At 51.8% G+C, this 20069-nt stretch overlaps 11 protein-coding genes across 11 annotated transcripts; 5 read left to right on the forward strand and 6 right to left on the reverse strand.

Moving 5' to 3' along the window:
- Positions 1-419: 419 nt before the first annotated feature.
- On the forward strand, positions 420-1546 carry BKA58DRAFT_419645 (Isochorismatase-like protein). Its single transcript, XM_046172720.1, has 3 exons — positions 420-798; positions 989-1171; positions 1225-1546. Exons 1-3 carry the CDS (start codon positions 700-702, stop codon positions 1519-1521), a joined length of 579 nt encoding a protein of 192 aa, XP_046025737.1. The 5' UTR covers positions 420-699; the 3' UTR covers positions 1522-1546.
- Positions 1547-1555: 9 nt separating this feature from the next.
- Positions 1556-2702, reverse strand: BKA58DRAFT_139839 (uncharacterized protein). Its single transcript, XM_046164560.1, has one exon. It carries the CDS (start codon positions 2394-2396, stop codon positions 1590-1592), a length of 807 nt encoding a protein of 268 aa, XP_046025738.1. The 5' UTR covers positions 2397-2702; the 3' UTR covers positions 1556-1589.
- A 447-nt stretch (positions 2703-3149) lies between these two features.
- BKA58DRAFT_381444 (uncharacterized protein) lies at positions 3150-4399 on the reverse strand. The gene is made up of 2 exons (XM_046170015.1): positions 4252-4399; positions 3150-4124 (listed from the first exon to the last, which is right to left on the reverse strand). The coding sequence occupies exon 2, from the start codon at positions 4020-4022 to the stop codon at positions 3285-3287; it is 738 nt and encodes a 245-aa protein (XP_046025739.1). The 5' UTR covers positions 4023-4124; positions 4252-4399; the 3' UTR covers positions 3150-3284.
- An 86-nt stretch (positions 4400-4485) lies between these two features.
- BKA58DRAFT_455623 (major facilitator superfamily domain-containing protein) lies at positions 4486-6293 on the reverse strand (the record flags this gene model as incomplete). The annotated part of the gene is made up of 4 exons (XM_046174563.1): positions 4486-5540; positions 5589-5883; positions 5932-6063; positions 6116-6293. The coding sequence occupies 4 exons, from the start codon at positions 6291-6293 to the stop codon at positions 4670-4672; spliced, it is 1476 nt and encodes a 491-aa protein (XP_046025740.1). The 3' UTR covers positions 4486-4669.
- A 311-nt stretch (positions 6294-6604) lies between these two features.
- On the forward strand, positions 6605-8071 carry BKA58DRAFT_139915 (uncharacterized protein). The gene is made up of 2 exons (XM_046164564.1): positions 6605-7945; positions 7998-8071. Exon 1 carries the CDS (start codon positions 6916-6918, stop codon positions 7801-7803), a length of 888 nt encoding a protein of 295 aa, XP_046025741.1. The 5' UTR covers positions 6605-6915; the 3' UTR covers positions 7804-7945; positions 7998-8071.
- On the forward strand, positions 7993-9022 carry BKA58DRAFT_139862 (uncharacterized protein). The gene has a single exon (XM_046164562.1). It carries the CDS (start codon positions 8287-8289, stop codon positions 8779-8781), a length of 495 nt encoding a protein of 164 aa, XP_046025742.1. The 5' UTR covers positions 7993-8286; the 3' UTR covers positions 8782-9022.
- Positions 9023-9819, forward strand: BKA58DRAFT_139861 (uncharacterized protein). Its single transcript, XM_046164561.1, has one exon. It carries the CDS (start codon positions 9265-9267, stop codon positions 9730-9732), a length of 468 nt encoding a protein of 155 aa, XP_046025743.1. The 5' UTR covers positions 9023-9264; the 3' UTR covers positions 9733-9819.
- Positions 9599-11184, reverse strand: BKA58DRAFT_140018 (uncharacterized protein). Its single transcript, XM_046164566.1, has 2 exons — positions 10545-11184; positions 9599-10489 (listed from the first exon to the last, which is right to left on the reverse strand). Exons 1-2 carry the CDS (start codon positions 10725-10727, stop codon positions 9908-9910), a joined length of 765 nt encoding a protein of 254 aa, XP_046025744.1. The 5' UTR covers positions 10728-11184; the 3' UTR covers positions 9599-9907.
- Positions 11185-13932: 2748 nt separating this feature from the next.
- BKA58DRAFT_312231 (carotenoid oxygenase) lies at positions 13933-15634 on the reverse strand (the record flags this gene model as incomplete). Its single annotated transcript, XM_046167369.1, has 2 exons — positions 13933-15192; positions 15257-15634. The coding sequence occupies 2 exons, from the start codon at positions 15632-15634 to the stop codon at positions 13933-13935; spliced, it is 1638 nt and encodes a 545-aa protein (XP_046025745.1).
- A 1155-nt stretch (positions 15635-16789) lies between these two features.
- Positions 16790-17866, forward strand: BKA58DRAFT_312314 (uncharacterized protein; the record flags this gene model as incomplete). The annotated part of the gene is made up of 1 exon (XM_046167372.1): positions 16790-17866. The coding sequence occupies one exon, from the start codon at positions 16790-16792 to the stop codon at positions 17864-17866; it is 1077 nt and encodes a 358-aa protein (XP_046025746.1).
- A 100-nt stretch (positions 17867-17966) lies between these two features.
- Positions 17967-19131, reverse strand: BKA58DRAFT_455631 (ribosomal protein S7 domain-containing protein; the record flags this gene model as incomplete). Its single annotated transcript, XM_046174564.1, has 4 exons — positions 17967-18570; positions 18649-18832; positions 18939-18979; positions 19048-19131. The coding sequence occupies 4 exons, from the start codon at positions 19129-19131 to the stop codon at positions 18253-18255; spliced, it is 627 nt and encodes a 208-aa protein (XP_046025747.1). The 3' UTR covers positions 17967-18252.
- Positions 19132-20069: the final 938 nt, after the last annotated feature.

Here is a 20069-nt window from a genome sequence, read left to right on the forward strand (position 1 = left end):
TACAAGCGGTTCGTTTTGATCAACCGCGGATTGCGCATTGCCAGTCACAAGTACGTTGTTCTTGTTGGGTCGCCGCGTACGGCCACACAAGCGCTAGGTGTCGCAATTGGTCATCACCATTTGCATAGATTGCTTCGTTCAATAGTGGGTTTCGAGACACTTGCGAGTAAAGTTGGTTTGCTGATGCTGGCTTGTTCCATGTCTAATCACTTGGTGCGTCGCATGAGGTGTGGGCGGTGGGTCGATTACGGTCAGGATACATGTAAGCCAATGAAAATATGGTAGTGAGCACATGTTGGAGTGAATGTTCACGGGCCAAAAAGCCCGGATGTGTTGATAAGACAATGCGCGAAGCACCAGACTTTGAAGATGCCCAGGTGTAGCGCCCCACGGGCGGCTGGACGCTATTGGGCCGAGGTCCTGGCAGCGCGTCATGCAGGTACCCACAGAGGCGGGGTACGCCTACTCATCCCAAAAGGGTGTCGTATCCCGAATAGCATACACATTGTCTGGAATCAAGTCGATCATTAATCATTGCTTACCACATAGAGGCTACGATCGTACAACGTAGGATCTACTCTGCTCGTTGTTACTTAACCTCCTTTTTTCCCAGACGAATTTGCCATCACAGCCATACATCCACAACGCGCTTGATCTACACCACGCAGTACAACAGCATACTACCATACTACGCAAAAAATGGCGCCTCCATCTTTCCGTGATCTTCTCGGCATGCCCGCCTCTACAGCCTCGACTAGCGACTCTGCCCTTCTCATCATTGACGCTCAAAACGAATATGTAAGTAACAATCTATGGCTATCTAGCAGTCTGCATGCGTTTGTCTACACTTTTAAAGACGGCTGTGGTCGTTTCATCGACAATGATATATCTCGTATTGAATGCAGCGACTCATTTCTGAACGTTCAATCTCCTTCTCGCCCACACACGTTCTCTTCTTGCCAGCCGCATCGCTAACTCTATTGACTAGTCATCCGGCGCTCTCACCGTAACAAACGCTGCAGCAAGCGGGAAGGTCATTGCCGACCTTCTTGACAAGTACCGCAAAGCAAACGGCAAGATCATCCACATCTTGCACCAGACACCTGAAGGCGCACCCGTCTTCACGCCTGGCACTGACCTGGCGGAAGAGTTCAGAGAGGTCAAAGCACGGGTATGCTGGCCACTAAGGCGCTCTAGGAGGATTATTCGCTAACTATTGATCAGGACGGAGAAGAGAAGATCTGGAAGAACTACCCCGGATCCTTCGAACAAACATCTCTGCATGAGACATTGGAGAAGATGGGTGTTAAGAAGCTCGTCCTGACTGGTTACATGGCACACGTCTGCGTGTCCACAACTGCCCGTGAGGCTTTCCAGAAGGGATACGAAGTCGTTCTGGTAGAGGACGCGATTGGGGACCGCGATATTCCTGGTGTTAAGGGTGACGAGGTCACCAGGGTGGCATTAGCGGAGCTGGCAGACGTGTTTGGCACCGTTGTCAAGAGCGCTGACATCAAGTAGACGGATAAGTTATGAATAGAGACATCTAATTTCGTGTAATGACTACGATGCAAAGGCCATAGCCTACCTCAAGCACCGACACCCCTCAGTACAGTAACAGTATGAACATACCTCACCTTCCCCTCTTGGACCCTTATCTCGTGGCTGTCCGGCCAAGCTCCCAAGCTATCAAACTGGCAACTGACCTGCACACTACCTACACTCTCATCGATGACGTATCGTCTCATACCATTCGCCTTCTGACTCCCTCCGTGCGGAAGACTCGCTCCACAAGGGATTGTGTACATGCTTCCCTCCACCCTTTCACATTGCGTGCCCCAGGGGATAGTATCGGCGGCAGTAGCATTCGTCCACATGTCGAGGTAGGCGTCACCGACAGATTTGAGGAGGGAACGTGAGGGTCGCGAGGCGGCTGGAAGTGTAGACCACGATTCGGCGCGGATGTAGGAAAGAGTCTTCTTCGCGTCGAAAAACAGGTCGCCGGTTGTAGCCGCTACAGTATCGATGGAGCTGATGGTCGACGTGTCGTTATCCAGATGGCGGATCTGTGTGCTAACTACATGGGGTTTGCTCCCGGACGCACTGATCCACATCGTGTAGCTGGCGCATGCTTCGGTATCGGTGGAGGAGCGATTGAGGTCGATGGCGAAGGGTGTTGAAAGAAGGCCAGTCGCAATGTCGGAAGCCTTGTTGTTTTGCAGATATGTGAAGTTCGTGGGCGCAAGGTTGAGACTGTTAGGAGAGCCCGCAACCTGAGCCGCTAGATAGGAGTCTGCGGCTGCAAGAAGACCTTCGCGCGTGCATTCGGCCGATGATTGAGTAGCTGAAAGTATTCCGACTGTAGCCGTCAGCCATGGATCAGATGGGAAGTGCATTCTGTCAGAAGCAACGAAGGCTACTCGTAAAGTATCGAGACCTTGATATGACTAAATAGGAGGGTTATATATCGTTTCAGAGATCATCGCATGCACGTAGACTGCCGAAGATCTCAGGAGAGTAATGCCGTTGTGGCGGATAATTGTTCCTTGTGTAGGATGCCAATCTAAACCTATGCCTCTTAGTGGTACGCTCAAAGCGACTTAATGTGCTTGTATTGTCTTGTACACCTGCCGTTATGATGCGTCCGGCAGTCTGGCATATGCCGTCTTCGAGTATCCAAGCTGAACAGCGTATTGATGATCTTTCATTAGCCTTCTGAAACAGAAATGATGCAAGGCATCTTGCATTGTTCGTGAATGAGCTCTGCTTGATCGCTTTTCCACGTTTCGCAAGATGTGCGGCTGTGTCCAGCCTTCGTCCCAAGGTTGTCGAAAGTAGGTCGTTTTGAATCACTTTTTCAGCTTGGCTCCATGGTGTCTGATGTGGCGAACGTGAGCTGTAGTGAAGCGATCTTGCCGGGTTCGTGGTAGTCTCACTCCTACACAGGATGGTCCGACGAGATACAAGCATCGGCAGGCGCGGAATGTTTGAAGTAATTGTCGAAACCGTTACTGCACAGTGCCGATGATGATGAATAGCTCAGAGTTGTGGGATTCATGAGGTTTACCGTCAAATATATGCAATTGATTGTGCGCAGGGCGAGGGGAGCGCAGCCCCGCGCGAGATGGACGCGTCGCAATGCGCCAAGCCTCAAGGATCACGCCAACGGGGACCAGTGGCCAGCATCGTCACTCGAAAGGCATGTTGGTATCCTTCAACAATTCAGGGATGCATGCAAAGTAGTTCCGTCTCTGACTCGATATAAGACCACATTCGCAATGCCATCAGCGCGCGTTACCTCTTCTGCCGCCCCAGCCAGCGAGGGCCCATATGCCCTTGACCAGCGCATCCTCTCCGTCGTGACCTCGCAGACTCATCCGGCTCTTTCCCAGCTGCTGCCTTCGCAACTCGTCGTATACCCCCACCAGAACATCCTTGAGCTCGTCGCCCGGCTTGCCCTTCCAAGCCGCACCTCCCCCGCCAATCTTCGTACAACAACGCTCAACCACAAGATTCATGATCTCATGGCGCTTGGTTGGATATGGCCTCGGTGCAGGGAAGTGTGCGATACCCTGGCTGATAAACACGGTATAGAGGTGTAGCAAGGGGAAATGAGGCGACTCTATCTGTTGAGAAGCTTCGATGATGTAGCGCCACGATATGTCTACTTCGCCGATGGGTAGACAGGCATTTGCGCGCCAAACTAGCCTGTTTGCGCGTGGGTTCGTGGTCAGCCATTTCGGTAGCACAGCGCCTCCGCTGGCCATCAAACGTGCAAGCCGAACCAGCGGGATCGCGAGACCAGTCGCTATATTGGGGCGGCCCAGGGAGTCCCAAGATGCGGCCACGAGATTGTAGCAATCCAAAAGAGAGTCCTGCCGCCGGTCGTCGGGCGCGTTGGTGCGATGTGCAGTGTTGATGAGGGCAGGGATGATGGCTTGATCGAGTACAGAGATTACTGTGAAGGCACCGGTGGGCTCTCGTTGCCAAAGGATTTCCAACCCAGACCATACCTTCATCATGAAGGCGTGGAGGCGTTCGGGCGGCTGATCGCACAGTGCTTTCCAAATGGAGGCGACATCGAAGGGTGCACGCGGGTTCGGTCTAGGGACCACTACGTAACGGCAAGTTGGACAAGCATTTGAGTTTCCCCTACCCTCCTTCAGCCACTTCTTGATGCACTCATGACCGAAGATGTGTTTGCAAGGCAGCGCCACAGGCTGATGGATCGCGCTAAAGTGCTCGGTGCAGATGTTGCAGGTGTCTGCGGGATGCAGTTGCGTGTTGAGAAAGTTGTCCATACCTGCTTGAACGAGGGCTGCAAGTTGGTAGAGACTGAGTCGAGCGGTTGGCAACTCAGAGCTTGCAGTCGATAGACATGTTTGTGGAAACGCATCAGGTGGGTAAATCCGTTTGCAGTGAACGAGCGAACGTGAAGGAACAAAGGCATGTAAGTTTGCGACTTCATGCCTCTGTCGTGTGAATTCGATTTTGAATGCAAGTGGCTAACTCGTAAGAAGACACTGCAAATAGCTTCCATTCTCATAAGGCAGCTGTGTTGTGAAGAAGGATCTGGTCGTATGCGCTACCGATCGTCATGAACACCCTGCCTTCCTGAGCAGAACTCTATGTGAACATTCGGAGGCTCGTTTGCTGAACGAAGCAACAGTCACGGCTTCCATCGCCATGCGGGGTGCTTCCACTCAAGGTTCGCGATCTCGTCATCTGAAAATGACGCGAGCTCTGTAGAAGTTTCCACCTGCCTCTTCTCCCTCTTCCTGTTGTCGTGGCTCATCCAGAGCTTGGTGGAGATAGCAATGACGGTCCATGTTAGTGCGCAAGCCAAATTAATACCATTGCCAATGGCATAACGGGGAGAGTCGCCAGGTAGATACGTCCAGCTCGCAATGAGCGCGCCGACATATCCGAAGAAGACGTTGGTTCCAATGGCAATGCTGCGTGCAGAATCAGAAAGTACGTTTGCGCTGACTTGTGCGTTTGTCATTGCGGCCAACGAAAAGCACGTTGACGCGCAAAGGAAGATAGCCGCATATCGAACACTTGCGTTCATCGTTGCAAGAAACATCGCATACCCGGCAATCACGAACGGCCCTGTGAGTGCAATGAGTGTCTGCCGAGAGTTCATTTGCCAGCTTACGGTCGTGATGAGGATGGTGCAAACTGCACCAACGATGTACGGCGGCACTGTCAAGAGCTGTTGTTGAACGACAGTGCGAGCTGGGTAGATAGTCCGAACGATGGTCGGCAAGAAGAACGAGATGGCTATGACAGTGATACTGTCAAGCAGAAAGATGAACGATATCGCAAGCGTGACTGGGTTAGAGAAGCCACGCAGAAGCTTCGAGGTATCAATCTTGTCAAGCAGCTCGGTCTGATTGAGACGCTCGGATTTTATCCTGCCTACTACCATCCGCTTTTCATCCTCGGTCATCCAACGTGCGGTATCCGGGCGGTCAGTTAGTGTGAAAAAGGCTACCAAAGCAAGACACATGGTGACGATGCCTTCGATAGCAAAAATCCTGATACACGTTATTCTACGACTTCCAGCACTCAGGTTGTTTGCTTACATCTGCCAACCATGGAAAGAACCAACGGAGCTCAACTTCAGGATAGCCGAAGCGATCATGCCACCGAAAGCTCCAGCGAGAGGGGCCATGGATAACCACAGCCCAAGACGAAAGGTCAATTCCGACCTTTTGTACCATCGTGAGAGGTAGTAAACGCATCCAGGCAGAACGCCGGCCTCGAAGAGGCCAAGTAGGAATCGAACAGCACACGCCTGAGCGCGGGTACGTACGAAGGCTGTCGCGATAGAAACGGCACCGAAGCCAAGTGAAGTCAGCGGTAGAAACCATCCAGGACCTGGTACTTCATCAGAATCGAACCAAGAGCTTTCTTCGTCGTGCATACCGATTAATTTGCAACAGAGGGTTGCTGGTATCTCGAAGACTATGTACGACACATAAAACGCGGACAGTACGACGTTGTAGTCGTATCCCTCAAGGTCGAGATCCTCTTCCAAGCCAGCTATACGGGCGTTACCTGTTGTAATCAGTCCACTGGTATAGACAAGCCATGCGCAATATATCCTTACCGATGTTCGTACGATCGATGAAACACAGGAGATACAGTACAATGACGGTAGGCAGGACGCATAGGTCGACTTTCAGCAGTAGCTTCCTCTCCCGGCTGCTTGTCACCTTGGTCGGATTCGGCTCGTCGTGACCCGCGTCGCCCCTAACGGTCATCTCACAGGCGTGTTCCCGGTCCATAGTTGCAGGTTGGATGGTAAGTTTCAAGACGGAAAGCGACTAGAGAAACTGCGACGACGTGCTTACAAAGGTGGGGTGCTAGCTTTCGGAAGAATCGATCCTGGCTTGCATGGTATCCATGTCTGTGGACGGGTGGCAGCAACTCCAGCTGCAGTTTGCGGTGATACAAGATCGAAGCTAGCCGCAACAGGACAAGTGTCTGGACAACGAGGCATCTACGACTGCTCAGCAAACCTCGATGTCTTTGTCATAACCAACTGTCCATACCACAACACTCAATTTAATCCACAATGTCAATTCCACGATACTTTACTCCTGCAAGCAGCCAAAGAACCTTCGCCACAGCCTCTAGCTCGAGGCGCACAACTATCGCAATCCTACCTGGTGGATGGATGTTCACTGGGCAGCGATCCAAATTTCAAAAACCCCCGACCGCTTTCACACACTGTTGTGAAAGTCCAAAAAAGCTCTCGCGTTACCACCTAGCTGAGCGGGCGTTAGTTCATTTTCTTGACAGTTTACTCTAGCCATCGGACCAACTTCCAGCCGTCCGAGCTCAACCTCGCGCTTAGTCGGACCAACCCGAATCTCACTCCGCTTACGTCATCTTTAGAAGTCTCGAATGGGCCGCGACCCCGTCGCAAACATGCCTCGAAGAGTGAAGAAGTCTCATGTCTTCGCGACAAAGTCTAGACCAAAGCGGTCAGACACTGCTGCGAAGCAGAAGCGCCACTTGCCATTCAACACCCCATCTACACTCGAAGTTTCTCTTGATAGAGATGAACCGAAAGAGTTTCCTGACAGCGGAATATCTAGGAGAGCATCTTCTGAACTCTCAAGTCGTGATGGTCTGCTGCCTGAAATCTCTACGATGGCCACGACCCCTTCAATGAGTGTACAACCATCGACAGTCTTTACAGCATCGAACTCTGGGTGTATTGTTTCCAAAAGCCAAATGTACGGTGCTACCCACTACTCATATTCTGGATGCGCGAGTGATCAATCTGCAGTTCTGGAGCATGAGTCATGTCCATATGAGCCGGACCCTGCTACTTCGGAGATCCAAGACGTCACAAAACACGCCGCAGGGAATCTAGACAAGCTAGGTTTCTCGAAATTTTTAATACAACGCATGAGCGACAACAAACGCGCAACATCAAAGCTACCGAGACCGTCTTCCACGCACCGCACGACAAGCGCTTTCAGGTCGCTAGGCCCGAGCATAATGTTCAGCTCGCTCTTCGATAGTAGAGCCGACCTTGTGCCGACTCCCACTCCATCCACCAGGCAATTCACTACGGCTCAACCTGAAAATCAGAAAGTCGAACAGGTTCCAGCATATGGTACAACTACACACGCTGCGTGGTTCAGTAGCCCGGCCAACAAGGTTGTACGTGGTGTACCGATGGGTATCTCGCGAAGCGTCGCCGAACTGCAGCGTATTGCGCGGCCAACGACTTCCGTGCTGGATCTCGAGGCATCGGCCGTCACTCTTTTGGTCAACGAGTAGTAGCGGAACGGCAGCGTTGCGAATATTCTGGTCGAATCTTCCCTAGCCCAATTAAACTCGCATCTCGTACAAGAACAAAACTGAATAGGTCTGCAGACTACATTAAGATTGAGATGTGTAATGTGGGTAACCTACCGTAAATGTAGGCTCCTAGGTTGACGTGCTCGGTTTAACTGTCACTAATTGGCCTGCAGATGATGGCTTTTATTACATGGTAGCAGCAATTTTGATCTTGGGGATTGTTACGATTAAGCATTACGAGTTCTGTGAGTGGTTCGCTACTATGGGTCTTCGCCAGAGCATGGGAACCATGGTTATGCATTGGAGTTAACACATGAGGTATCCTTATAAAAGAACACGTCTTCGGTCATTTTTTCCTTCCAGCAACCTCACTTCAAAATACCAAGCCTACTCTCAAGCAAGATCCCAAAAGACACGTCTACGTCACAAGCGCATTCACACCACACCCACATACCATCCACCATGTCAGGCATCTTCAGCAAGCTCATGGCCTACTTCACTCCAGAGAATCCAACGTTCCGCATCACCACACTCGTCGCACCCGCAACATCACAACAATACTTCTCTGAGTACAGCTTCTCACACGCTGATCTGATTGGTATCAACGAAACCATCACGTTCGATGTCGACTGCGATAAAATCCCAAAAGCCATTCGCTGTAGCTGTCTAGACTCTGGACGCGAATGCAAAGCAGAGTACCTGAAGGAGCACTACGTTGTGGAATGGGCAGCGGGCAGTATCATGGGGAACGAAGAGGTGGAGATTGGAGGAGAGACTGTACGCAGAGAGAAAAGGGGACGGCCAAAGATTTGGCAGGGTTGGTGCAAGGATGGTGAAATGGTATATCTGAGCCCCACAGAAAGGCTGAGGTGTATCGAGGGCTACGATGAGCATGTGAGGGGGGAAATGGGGGGCGACCGGTTGAAGAAGGCGAACTCGTTCTATTTGGCACGTTAGTCTAGGGACAAACTAAACAGGCCTGCAGCCTGCGTCAACATAGAAACATGCAAAGTAGTTAACCCCACGTTGATGTAGGCTCTAGACTTGTTCGGTTTTTTTGATGAGGTGTTGGGGCAAGCTTATTGATTGTCCGTGCCAACACCATTCCACGATCCGGTATTGCGGATGGTTGTGAATGCGGAAGCGAAATGTTCACGGCTGTGCTAGCGCATCCCCAATCCCCAATCAAGCATTTACCATTGTCTTACACAACGCACTCGTGTGTCATCCATAGCCCTCTTCACACCGTACGTCACATGCGAACACTGATACCACCAAGTCTTTGTTTATTAAACGCACACATGGACACAGCCGCTTCTTCCTTATCATTCTTCGTACCGGGTCTGCTAGTACCGCGCCACCCTGTCTCGCGCAAGCTTCCAGAATTTTCCGACTGCTCACATACTCTTGTAGTCAGTTGAAACAAACACGAAGTCGAAAATGTCAACTTACTTTGATCCTCTAGGCGAAATGGAGCCGAGCACCACGAAGTACACCCTGAATGCCAGGGTCCCACCCAGACCGCCACCGCGCTGGTTGCCCAGCATATTCTCTAACGAACCATCTACGAACACAAATCTTGTTGCTGCCGCGCACAAAATGCCTGCATCGGATAGCAATACCTACTTCGATCTTTTCGAACTCAAAGACGTTGGCGTTCTAGCCACCAAGGCCGTAGTTGTACAGAGTATAGGGTTTCCAGTTGACATGAGGTGCGCGCATGTTCAGAAGGGATATCAGTGTAAAGAAGGTTGCTACTTTCTTGAGAAGGGTGGGGACGTGACAAGGTGGCGGTGCAAAAGGAAAGACTGTGAAGGACATGTATACTGTGGTAGAGTGATGACGGATGATGAAGGAAAGAGCTGCTTTGGTAAGAAAGGAGAGAGGATGGTATGCTTGCAGAAATAATCGGAGGCAATGTTCCAGATAGTATCTGTATAATAGTAATACGGAAAGTGAACGAATCAAGATGATATTATAAGCGTAGGTATTGAGTGATCATGCGTAGATGCATAAAGGGTATTCGCTAAGCCAAAACTCGTTCGAAAAGCGCAAATAAAGCGACTATCTCGCTACTAGAATTTTACAAGAAGAAAGCGGCAACAGCAGCACCAAGACCGGCCAGAGCTGGGACTTGGACCATGTAGGCAGCACCAGTGGCTACTTCCTCAGGACCGCTGGAGGTGGCGGAAGCTCCAGAGCTCGCAGCAGATTCCGAGCCAGAGCTGGCCGCTGCGTCGGAGTCGGAGCCGGTAGCAGTGGCAGATCCAGAAGCTGCGGATGTGACAGTGGAACGGGACGCTGTTACGGAAGCGCTGCTGGCCGATACTGATGCAGCTGCTGTAGCACTGGGAAGAGAGTCACCGCCCTCGGTGATGACGACGGGGAACATATTGAAGTAGCCTTCGGGAAGCACTGCGGTGAAAGAGAGAGCGGCATCCATTCCGTCCGGGCAGATATCGGTAGCATATTCTGGGTCCGCGCATAGGGAGCTCATTTCGGCTTCGAGGCCAATAGTGGTTTGAGTGCAAGTTGCCTCCGCTTCGTCGGTGTTCTGGCGCGAGCATGCGCCGGAGATTGTCACCTCGACGCCGTAGTCAGAATTGGCGGCCTCATATCCATAGTAGGTGTTGCCTCCGACAGTGATGGTCGCAGGGACATCGGCCTAGTCGCAGCAGATCAGTGAATGTTATCGACGAGTTCAGCTCGTTACTACGCACCATCGAGTCGTCTAGGGTGATACCCTGCACATCCACAGACAGGATAGTGCGGTCGTTGTCGACGCTGACAACAGAGGCCTCGTATGACACACCCATATCTTCCGTACCGGGCATCCAGACCTGAGCGGTCGTTTGGGCCGCAGCGTAGGAGGCGAAAAGCGCCACAGAGAGGATCTTTGACATCTTGCTGTGTTGATTGAGACGAGCAATATGGGGTATAGTGACAAGTATTAGATTAGAGTCTTTAAAAAGATTGGCAATGAACGACAGGCAGTAACGAGTGATGCTTGGCGATGAAGAAAAGGTTCGTCGAGTATGGGATATCTAGTCTACTTATTGGGGAGATTTGGAGGCTGATCGCTTAACTGACAGCGCATGATGCGGCACGCCTAACCGGCGCTGGCCCCTGAAGACTATCAAGCCGCCTTTCTAGGCACACCGGCATCTGATGTGGTCTAGCTACATCTATTCGCGGGACTGTTGCCTGGAAGAAATTGCGTGCAAATCCTCCGCAATCTTCTTGAAGTCGAGCCGAGTATGCTGTGGAGTGACGTCGATGTTGTGTGGTGATGCGCACGCGAAACCATGAGCTGACGTCGTTATGTTCTCGTACTCTATTAGCAAAGCTGGTCTACTACTTCAGGCTTGTCATGCTCAATTCGTTTTTGTCTTCACGCGTGTTGGCTCGATGCAATGGTGATGATTCGTGTATAGGCTAGGCTTGACAGGCGGAAAAGTTTGTGGCTTGCATCTTGGCCCATGCGTGTTTCGGAGCAGCGCTCTCTGAGCCAGTCCATGGGTAGCGACCCTACCGAGGCCGCAAGCGAGAGCAGGTGTGTCAGCCTTATGCAAGCTCCGGTCGTTCGGGAAGGCCGCAATTTCGAAAGTGCGTGAATTGGGACAGATTTTGCGAGGTAGAGTGCCTAAATGAAGTTGGAGAAGCGGGTGCGTCAAGCGCTACTGACATAACACGACCTCGCGATTGTCGGACAGCTGGGCAGGGATCTTCACAAGCTTTCCGGTCGCATATATCGTCACACAACACATCCAACCCTTCGTACGATAACACGCATTGTGTAACTAAGTGTGCATTACGAAATGTGTAAATTGCAAAGAAAAATCAAGGGTATCGCGCTCACAAAAGCAATACAACGCAGCACAAACGCCGGGCCTTCCAGACAACCGTCTCAGCCATACCCGCCGGGTGAGACAAGCTCTCCCAGCCCACCGAAACCCCAAGTCACTGCCACCGTCACACCGTATACCACTGCCTTCACGTGCCCTCTCGATATTACCCCTCGGTCGACGCGAATAGGTATTGGGCTCGAGGTCGTTTGGGAGACCGTAGTGTGGCATCGCCCTCATCTTCCATCAGTCGCGAATTGTAGTATTCTCGGCCATCTCAGGCGTTGTCTTGGTAGTATTGAGCTCCACGGCGCATACCACTCGAAAAGTTGTAGTCATCGTCGTCGTCATCCCTTGCGCGGAGGAGATCCTTGGACCAGCCCTGGAAGGGCTTTTTAAGCATCGACTTCAGAGACGAAGAAGTCGCAAGTGCATGATGCGTGCTTGGTGAGGATGAGCGCTCAACTGGCACCGTCACGGAAGAGCTGCGGCTCGATGGCTTGGATGTTTGCGCGACCATGTTGAGATTATTGAGATTGAGTGTGAGATTGGATAATTGAATGAATTGGAGACTTGTAGGTTCAGAAGGAGAGAGGAGATGATTGCTAATGTTCGCTTGCTTTGACAGACAGCTTCCCCCAGCTGTCGGTCTGGCGCCTCACTATATACTCCTCCTATCGCAAAGTCGAAACGCATCGCTCCCAACAATTGTTCCACCGAGTCATCGCCGAAAAACCTCATACCGAAAGACTGCACACCTCGATAAGAATGACCCACTGCACTCTTGCATTTTCAAGACTGTAACTAAGATCATTGGTCAAGAAGCAGGTTTTCTTGCTTTAGCCTGAGTGAAACATTGCACATGTGGCGAATCGGATACAACTCGGACTTTCGGAGGCGGTCGGCGAGGCTGAATTCGGGACACTCCGGAATGCACGAGGCATGAGAATCTGCCAAGCACACCGGACGATCACAAGCTTGTCAAAACAACATGACCAAGTGGGAATGAAAAGATAATGCTCTCTAGTCCTGGAAATTTGGGCCTCGTGTACCAAATTTTTAAGACAGGACTGCGACAAAGACCTCTGGCCAGGAGACTGCTTGGCGCGACTATGACGTGCGATCACTCGAACAGACGCATTCAGCTGAGGGTGACGAAACTCTGCTGTGGTCAGCAGGCGTACTCAAATATACTAGATGCGACATCTACTACGTTGGCGAAGAGGGCGTTCAGAAGTAGGTCGAGCAGGTTGAACCATCAAGGATGCTATACCGTAGCTGCACCTTCTCAGCTTTGGTGATCGTAGGATGCAAAGTCATGCACACCGGTAACATCAGAATCTGTCATGAATACATACCAAGTCAGGGAGGCAAATCACAACACGGTTCTCCTAAAGTTCAGAAAACCCCACATCCGCGATTCGCAGTGAAGAAATCGAGGCATTTGTGATCCGAGTGGATAAATCACAGGATAATGGAGGAATGACCGGTCGAGGTGATTAGAGTCGTCGAGCGCACGTACACTCGATGAGTCCCCCAGGTTTAGCCCATAGACTGACTGCATAAAAACAACATGGACGAACATTGAACAACGAGATATCGTTGCAAAGATACCCCAAACTACTACTCTTGTTACTTCTTATCACATCGATCAACCGCGACAGTAATGCCGACCCGAGCGACTGACATCGAAACCTTCACGGTGACTGCAGCCCTCGCGCCACGCTACAAGGACCGTCCATGCGAAGACATAAGTATCCTGTCCCTCTCCTCACCCCCGGACACGCGAGAGTGCAGTTATACGCCCGAAGAACTCCTCAAAGATACATGATGCAGCCACCTCTACCCAACGACACCAACCCCACAAAGCGCGGCGATAAGTGTACGAATGCATCTTGCTACGTCCTGACACTATGGGACATCGAGAGAGGAACTCTGAGGTGGGCTAATGAGACGAAGAAGGGTCATGAGACTATCTGCAAACGTAACGGTCGTGAGCGGACTGAGCTCGACCGGGTAGAGGGGTGTTGGGACGACGTAAAGAACGGAATATGGCGAGACAAGCGGCTACGATAGCTCTACAAGATGGAAGGAAGGGGGTTTTCAGGTACTCTATAAGAGTGATTCGTATATGAGAGCCAATATATGTACGTCGAAGAGTATCCAATTAGACCACTACAACAAGAACCGAAATATCCTTAGGTCAACAGGTGCGAAACTCGCGAATACAGGATGCAACAACGTTGGCTTGTTCTTTATCAGCTCACACATCACCACGATATGCTTTGTACGTCTCCTTAAACGTTCCGTGGAATCCAAAGCTCATCGGCCCTGTCATCTCAGCTCTTCCCATCTCCGTCAAGTCCTTGGCATTGAGCACAAGTAAGTAGCTCTTCTCCGCATATCCATCCAATACTACACTCAACAGCACACCATCGTCTTCTTCCACGCCTTCAGGGTCAGCGATAAAGATTGCTTCGCCAGGTGTATGGCCATCCACTTCCCAGTAAATAGCTTCCTGAGTCTTGTTGTCAAACTTGACGAGGCCGTCGAAGAACGAAGACCTGAGACGATCGGCACATCCATATGTGTAGCGATGGCGCCGGGTGAGGTATGCAGGGTTGAGCGTCGGCAACTCCATTGACTTGAACTTCTCGGCCTGAAAGACAAGCTCAGCGGGCATCGTGTCAGAAACACCAGCATTGACGCTTGGAAGGCGGAATTGCGCCTGCATCGGTAGACAAGGCCTGCGCTTCTCACCCTCATATTCGGGCGTGTCGATGGAAGAGATGATGTTGTCGTAGTAGAAGCGCTTGACGATGTCCAGGTTCTCAAACATGCTGAGCTCGGTGATGATATCGGTCTTACTTGGGTCAGAAGCTGATGGCTCTTCCCAGGCGTTGATGCTGTGGAAGCAGAAGAATGGCATGCTTTCGTACGTTGCTGCCAGCCCCTTGCCTTCGCGGCGGTCGACAACGTACCATGTTGCTTTGGAGTTGGGGTCAAAGGGTGCGATAGAGTCGACGACGTTCTTGTGGTACATAAGCGAGATGCCACTCCATGTGATGTGACTGTTCCAGACACAGAGAATGACGTAGTTCTCAGTTAAGAATAGAGAGTGGATGTATGCAGGCATGCCATGGAAGGTAGCGAGTATGTCTGTCTCGCCGGACGATGCCGAGACGCGGAAGATACGGTAAGTACTCTTGTATCCAAAGTCGAGATTGAAGTTGAACATGTCACCCGTCTGGGGGTCAGACTTGGCGTGGGCGGCAGAGAAAGGCCCTTTCAAATCCGGATGAAGAAGTTCCTGACGTGCATAACCGCGCGGCTCCAACGTCTCTGGGTCGATCTCCTTAATGGCAGTAGAATCTGTTCGGGCATGTAAAGTCTCAATGCCATTAGTGTGACCATTGGTCGTCGGTTTCGCGTCTTTGGTAAGTTTGTCACTTCCTGCCATGTTTATGGAGAGTGTAACACCAACATTACGCTCATTCTGTCCTGCTTGGAACATGCTCATGACCTACAGTGGTGGACGTACGATGTAAGTGTATGTCTCATCCGTATCTCGTACAGTCAGGACTTACCTTCCAGAAGAAGCTCTCGCATGGATCACGCTTTGCAGCAAACGTAGTACTGTCCAGTTTACCCGTCGTACGAACAATCTCGAGGTACTCATCCACTGTGCGCCGCGAACGGTATGCAACCTTGGCTGGGCCGTCCGCGTCCGGAAAGTCGATCTGGAAACGATGGACACATGAGAATCCATCAAACCAATGTCTTGCTGCCCAGATCTTGCCGTCGTTCGTCTTCGCCTTGTAGCCGAGTGGACCTGTGCGATAAAGTACACCTGCAGCATGCCGTGGGATGGTGCCTTTGACGGTGAGCTCAACGGGCTCGTGCTCTTCGTAGTCCGTGTCGAAGCCCGCCGTGTTGGGCCAGACGTCAGATGTTGCGACGACCATACTGACGTTCAGCTGACCAATTATACGGCGCGTAATATTTAGTGACAAAGCAGCAAGGTGCCTCGATATGCCGTAGGCGAGAGATGTACGTCGTGCGAGGTAGAGATGGGCCAATCGTATAGCTAGGAGAGTGGCAATGGTACGAGTCAGACAAGCGTCGAGAGAGAACTGTAATGAGTCGGGAATGGATTGAAGCCTTGTTGAAATTGAAGCCGAAGTTACAAGCGTATAGTAATCAAGATCCGGACTTGTCCAGAGATATAAAAGCAATCCAGATCCCTGCATCATATACATCTTGGACGGCCAGACCTGTGGACGATCGGGCCATGCCTTCCGCACGTATCGTCAAGCGGTGATATCGCAGTCCATTTCCCATAGCGATGTTACACTTAGCAGCCGTGCCCTTGGAGGGCCTGAACGATTGGGAAAGCTCATAGCTGGGGTTGAACACGGCGATTGGCTACCCTAGCTTGACAATGTGGAGAAGAGGGCGAATAGGGCTCCGAGTCTTTTGCTAACGGCCGTAAGGCGCACCCTCCATGAACAGGTTAGATGTTATTGGATATGCGCCCTTCATCTAATGTCCAATTGTTGACTGACTCCTCCACTCATGAAACCATTATCTGCTGCATCATTTCACTCCCACCTGGGTGCTTTCCAAACTAATACGAGGTTTGATGGATCCAGGTGCAGGCCTCCAGTCGGTGATATGGTCAGAGCGACTATGCTATACAGATAGGGCAGAAAATGTAATGGAGGCGCGTAATCAAATTGTCATTGAGCAGACATCTGTAAGCGTCGTTCCGTGCTGACGGCAGGAGCACTTCGTTCATGTGAATGATGGCTCAAGATGTAAGCTAGTACCGACGCGGCACTAGCGCTCAGCCCTACCGCGGACTTGCAAGTGGCACCATCAATTCAACTTGAGATTATCTCTCACCCGAATCACATCTTTAACGCCAGGACGACTGCTGTTATCGCACACGTAGCGGCCCCTCCACATACCTTAAATATCACCTGTCAATCACATGGACCGCTAGCGGCTTCCATTGCTACCGCCCGGCCTTCGCGCAAAAACCCCACCTCAATTCATCGACTCAAACCCTCCGTCAACGCGTTAGTCTGAGTATTGACGGTACAAGCACGAACGTCACGATGGGGGCCATATTATCTCTTCCATTTACGATTCTGAATCTCCTACTTCCCTTCACGCGATCTGGCACACCTCTATCGCAAGATCTTCTACACACAGCAGTACTTTGCGGAACACTATATTTCGCCCCACAAATAGGCGAATGGTACAATGCGCAACGGCAAGCAGCAGAGGCGGGCAATGACCAAAGACAAAATAATGAAGAAACAAATCGCCCAATCGAACAAGGGATCAGGAATCCAGGAGGCGGACAGAGAGATGAAGGAGAACAAGCGCCACTAGACGAGCGGTTAGTCCTTCAAGACGATGGCGTAGAAGCCGCGCGACCGCCTCGGGCACCTACACCACCACCACACCAAGCCCACTTCGAAGACGTGCCCGAACCACACCATCACCAACCAAACGATCAAGCGCAAGAAGCCCAACTACCCGACGATGCCTTCGCACCCGGCCCCGCCAACCCCCCACCACAAAACGCAAACCGTCCCCCACCAACCCAACGCGTAGTCGGCACCAAGAAAGCCAAGTCGCTCGCTCGGAAAGACCAACAACGTGCGTACAACGAATGGCTACGTTCAGAGGCCGAGATGCGCCGTCTACAAGAAGCAGAAGGCCGTGAAGAGCGCGAGGCGACTGCGGCCGCGGAAAAAGCGAGGCGAACGGCTATAGAAGAGGAGATCCGTGAACGCGCGAGACAAGAGCGAGAGGAGAGGAAGGCAGAGGAGAAAAAGGAGGCCGAGTTGGAAGCCGCACGACGGGAGAGGGTCGTCGCCTTTGTAAGGGACACAATGAAGGAGAGGGGTGCCGTGGATTTGGTCGACGCAGCGTACGCGGAGGGTAAAGATAGGGTTTGGGTCGAGAGGTTGATCCGCGCGAGTGGGCTTATGCAGCAACTGCAAAATGAAGGGGGTCACATCATGATCACAGGTCACGACTGGCTTGTTAGGATTGATGAGGAGGTCATGGCCAAGGCTTATGCCGAAGCTGAGCAACTTGGAGAGAAGAACAGTGGTAAAGTCGGCTTCGAAGAGTTTGGAGTCATATTAGAGAGGGCTGTGCTAGGGCGGGCGACAGCATAGACATGTACATAGAAAGTACAGAGACAAGATACCCATAGATGAATTTGGATGAACTGAACTTCACCGGAGATCTACATGACTTCCGCCATTGTGTTATACATGAAGTGGCATTTCACAGCTACACGATGCCATCCAACAGCGGGTCCGGCCTCCTTTCTCCTGTCGGTGGCCGTCAACATCACCTCGCACGCAGTAACTGCTCATCTGAACGTGGTATCGTATTGTCCATTTTTGTCATGCAACCATGAAAGAGGTCTTAATCGCCTAGGAAAGCCATGCCATGCATAAGATCCCTCATTCTGTCCGATCAAAAAGCGACCAGAACAGCCATTCGAAAGAACTCCTCCCAGAGACACCATGCACACCCATACACAGAACGCACGCCCTTATCGGTTGGACTTGGCGACACGCTCGAGCTCATCCTTCTTCTTGATGGCGTACGAGTTGCTGCTACCCTTGGCAGCGTTGATCAGCTCCTCAGCAAGGCACTCGGCAATGCTCTTGACGTTGCGGAAAGAGGCCTCACGGGCACCGATGGTGAGGAGGGAGATACCCTGGTTGACACGGCGGAGGGGAGAGACATCGACGGCCTGGCGACGGACGGTACCGGCGGAACCGATACGGGTGGAGTCTTCACGGGGACCGCAGTTGACGATGGCATCGACGGCGACCTGGATGGGGTTCTGGTCGGTCATGATGTGGATCTGCAAATGTCAGCCGTCTCCCAACGTGCATGTTGTACCATTTTCGCGATTCCGAAACCTGGCAGATTGCAGACGTACGATCTCGAAAGCGTGAGCGACGATGCGCACAGCCATGAGCTTCTTTCCGTTGTTACGGCCGTTCATCATGAGCGAGTTGGTGAGACGCTCAATGATGGGGCACTGGGCCTTCCTGAACCGCTTGACGGCATATCGGCCGGCGGAGTGTGAGATGTAGACAGGCGAGCGGATCTGGATGTAGTCGCTGCGGCTTCAGTTAGCCGAAGGTCTCGCAGCGTAATACAAAGTATCCAATGCCACCATTGTCCTTTTATACGGGTATGCGGCGCGGTATCGTGGGGGAAACATACGTCAATGAGATGTCGCGGACCTCGACCTCCTCGTAGGACCACTGCGAAAAGTCAGTATGTTGCGTGTGAGCGGAAGTTACAATAAGCCTGCCTTGTTGAACAGCTTGACGCTGCCTTGCTCGTCGGTGACATCCTTGGGGAGGATGGCAATGCCGGTGGGGTTCTCGACCTCGATTTCTCCGTTGTCAGACATGGTTGCGGTTGTCGGTGTGGAAGGGAGAATGAGGGTTGGGCGTCAAAGTTCGTAGTCGCTGTCGCAAGAGATAATCCAGGTGTTCGAGTGCGATCAATTTCGACGTTCGCTTCGACCGCCAATCGTGCGCTAGCGGGGCTTGGCGGGAGTGCGCACGCCGAGGCCGTCCATCTCGTCTCATGAACACCACGCGCGGAAAAAGATTGTCCGACGTCCTCGCCATCCAATGTATCAACTACAGAGCTGTGTTCGTGTGCAAGATGACAGTGTTCGCAAGTACGAACACCCATTCACATCTACAGCAAGTTCAGCACAGAACGCCAGCAGAAAGTTGAACATGTCAACACTCAATTACAATATCGTAAGAACTAGCAAGAAGCAAAACTGTGGTATATAACGCAGTCACTGCTTGTGCAAAACATCCATACATACAGACAACGCCGGAAAAGTTCAAATGCAGCAATAGCCTCCAACGCCATGCAATGCCGCTAAGCGCAAGGTAAAGTCGCAACAGGAAATCAATGGTATCACGACTCTCGCTGCACCCTAGTCAGCACGGCAGTCACCAGCCACCTCCACAACGTCCATCCTCGATCGCTCATCTTCGTATCCGCGATACACTCCGTACCCGAGTCACAGGCGCACTGATGTCTCTGCGGTCCTTTACACCTTCGACCATCTGCTTCATCGGCGTTCCGTGACCAGCGGCCATGCTTCTAGCACGTCCTCTGCGCTCACGGATCGCTGCAAGTGCGGCTTCTCGGTCAATGCCTAGCTTGTTCAGTGATAGCTCACCCAGAACAGGGGTCTGTGCATTGGCTGCAGCGTGTGCTACAGTCGAGGGAGTCATAGGCCCACGACCAGCCTTGAACGCTGGAGTGGCAGGGGAGAAGTGGAGAGGTATGGTAGTCGTTGTAGTGATGGTGCGAGTGAGATAG

This window comes from Alternaria rosae (genome assembly GCF_020736505.1).
Source record: "Alternaria rosae strain MPI-PUGE-AT-0040 chromosome Unknown BKA58scaffold_4, whole genome shotgun sequence".
In the NCBI taxonomy this organism is placed as follows: domain Eukaryota; kingdom Fungi; phylum Ascomycota; class Dothideomycetes; order Pleosporales; family Pleosporaceae; genus Alternaria; species Alternaria rosae.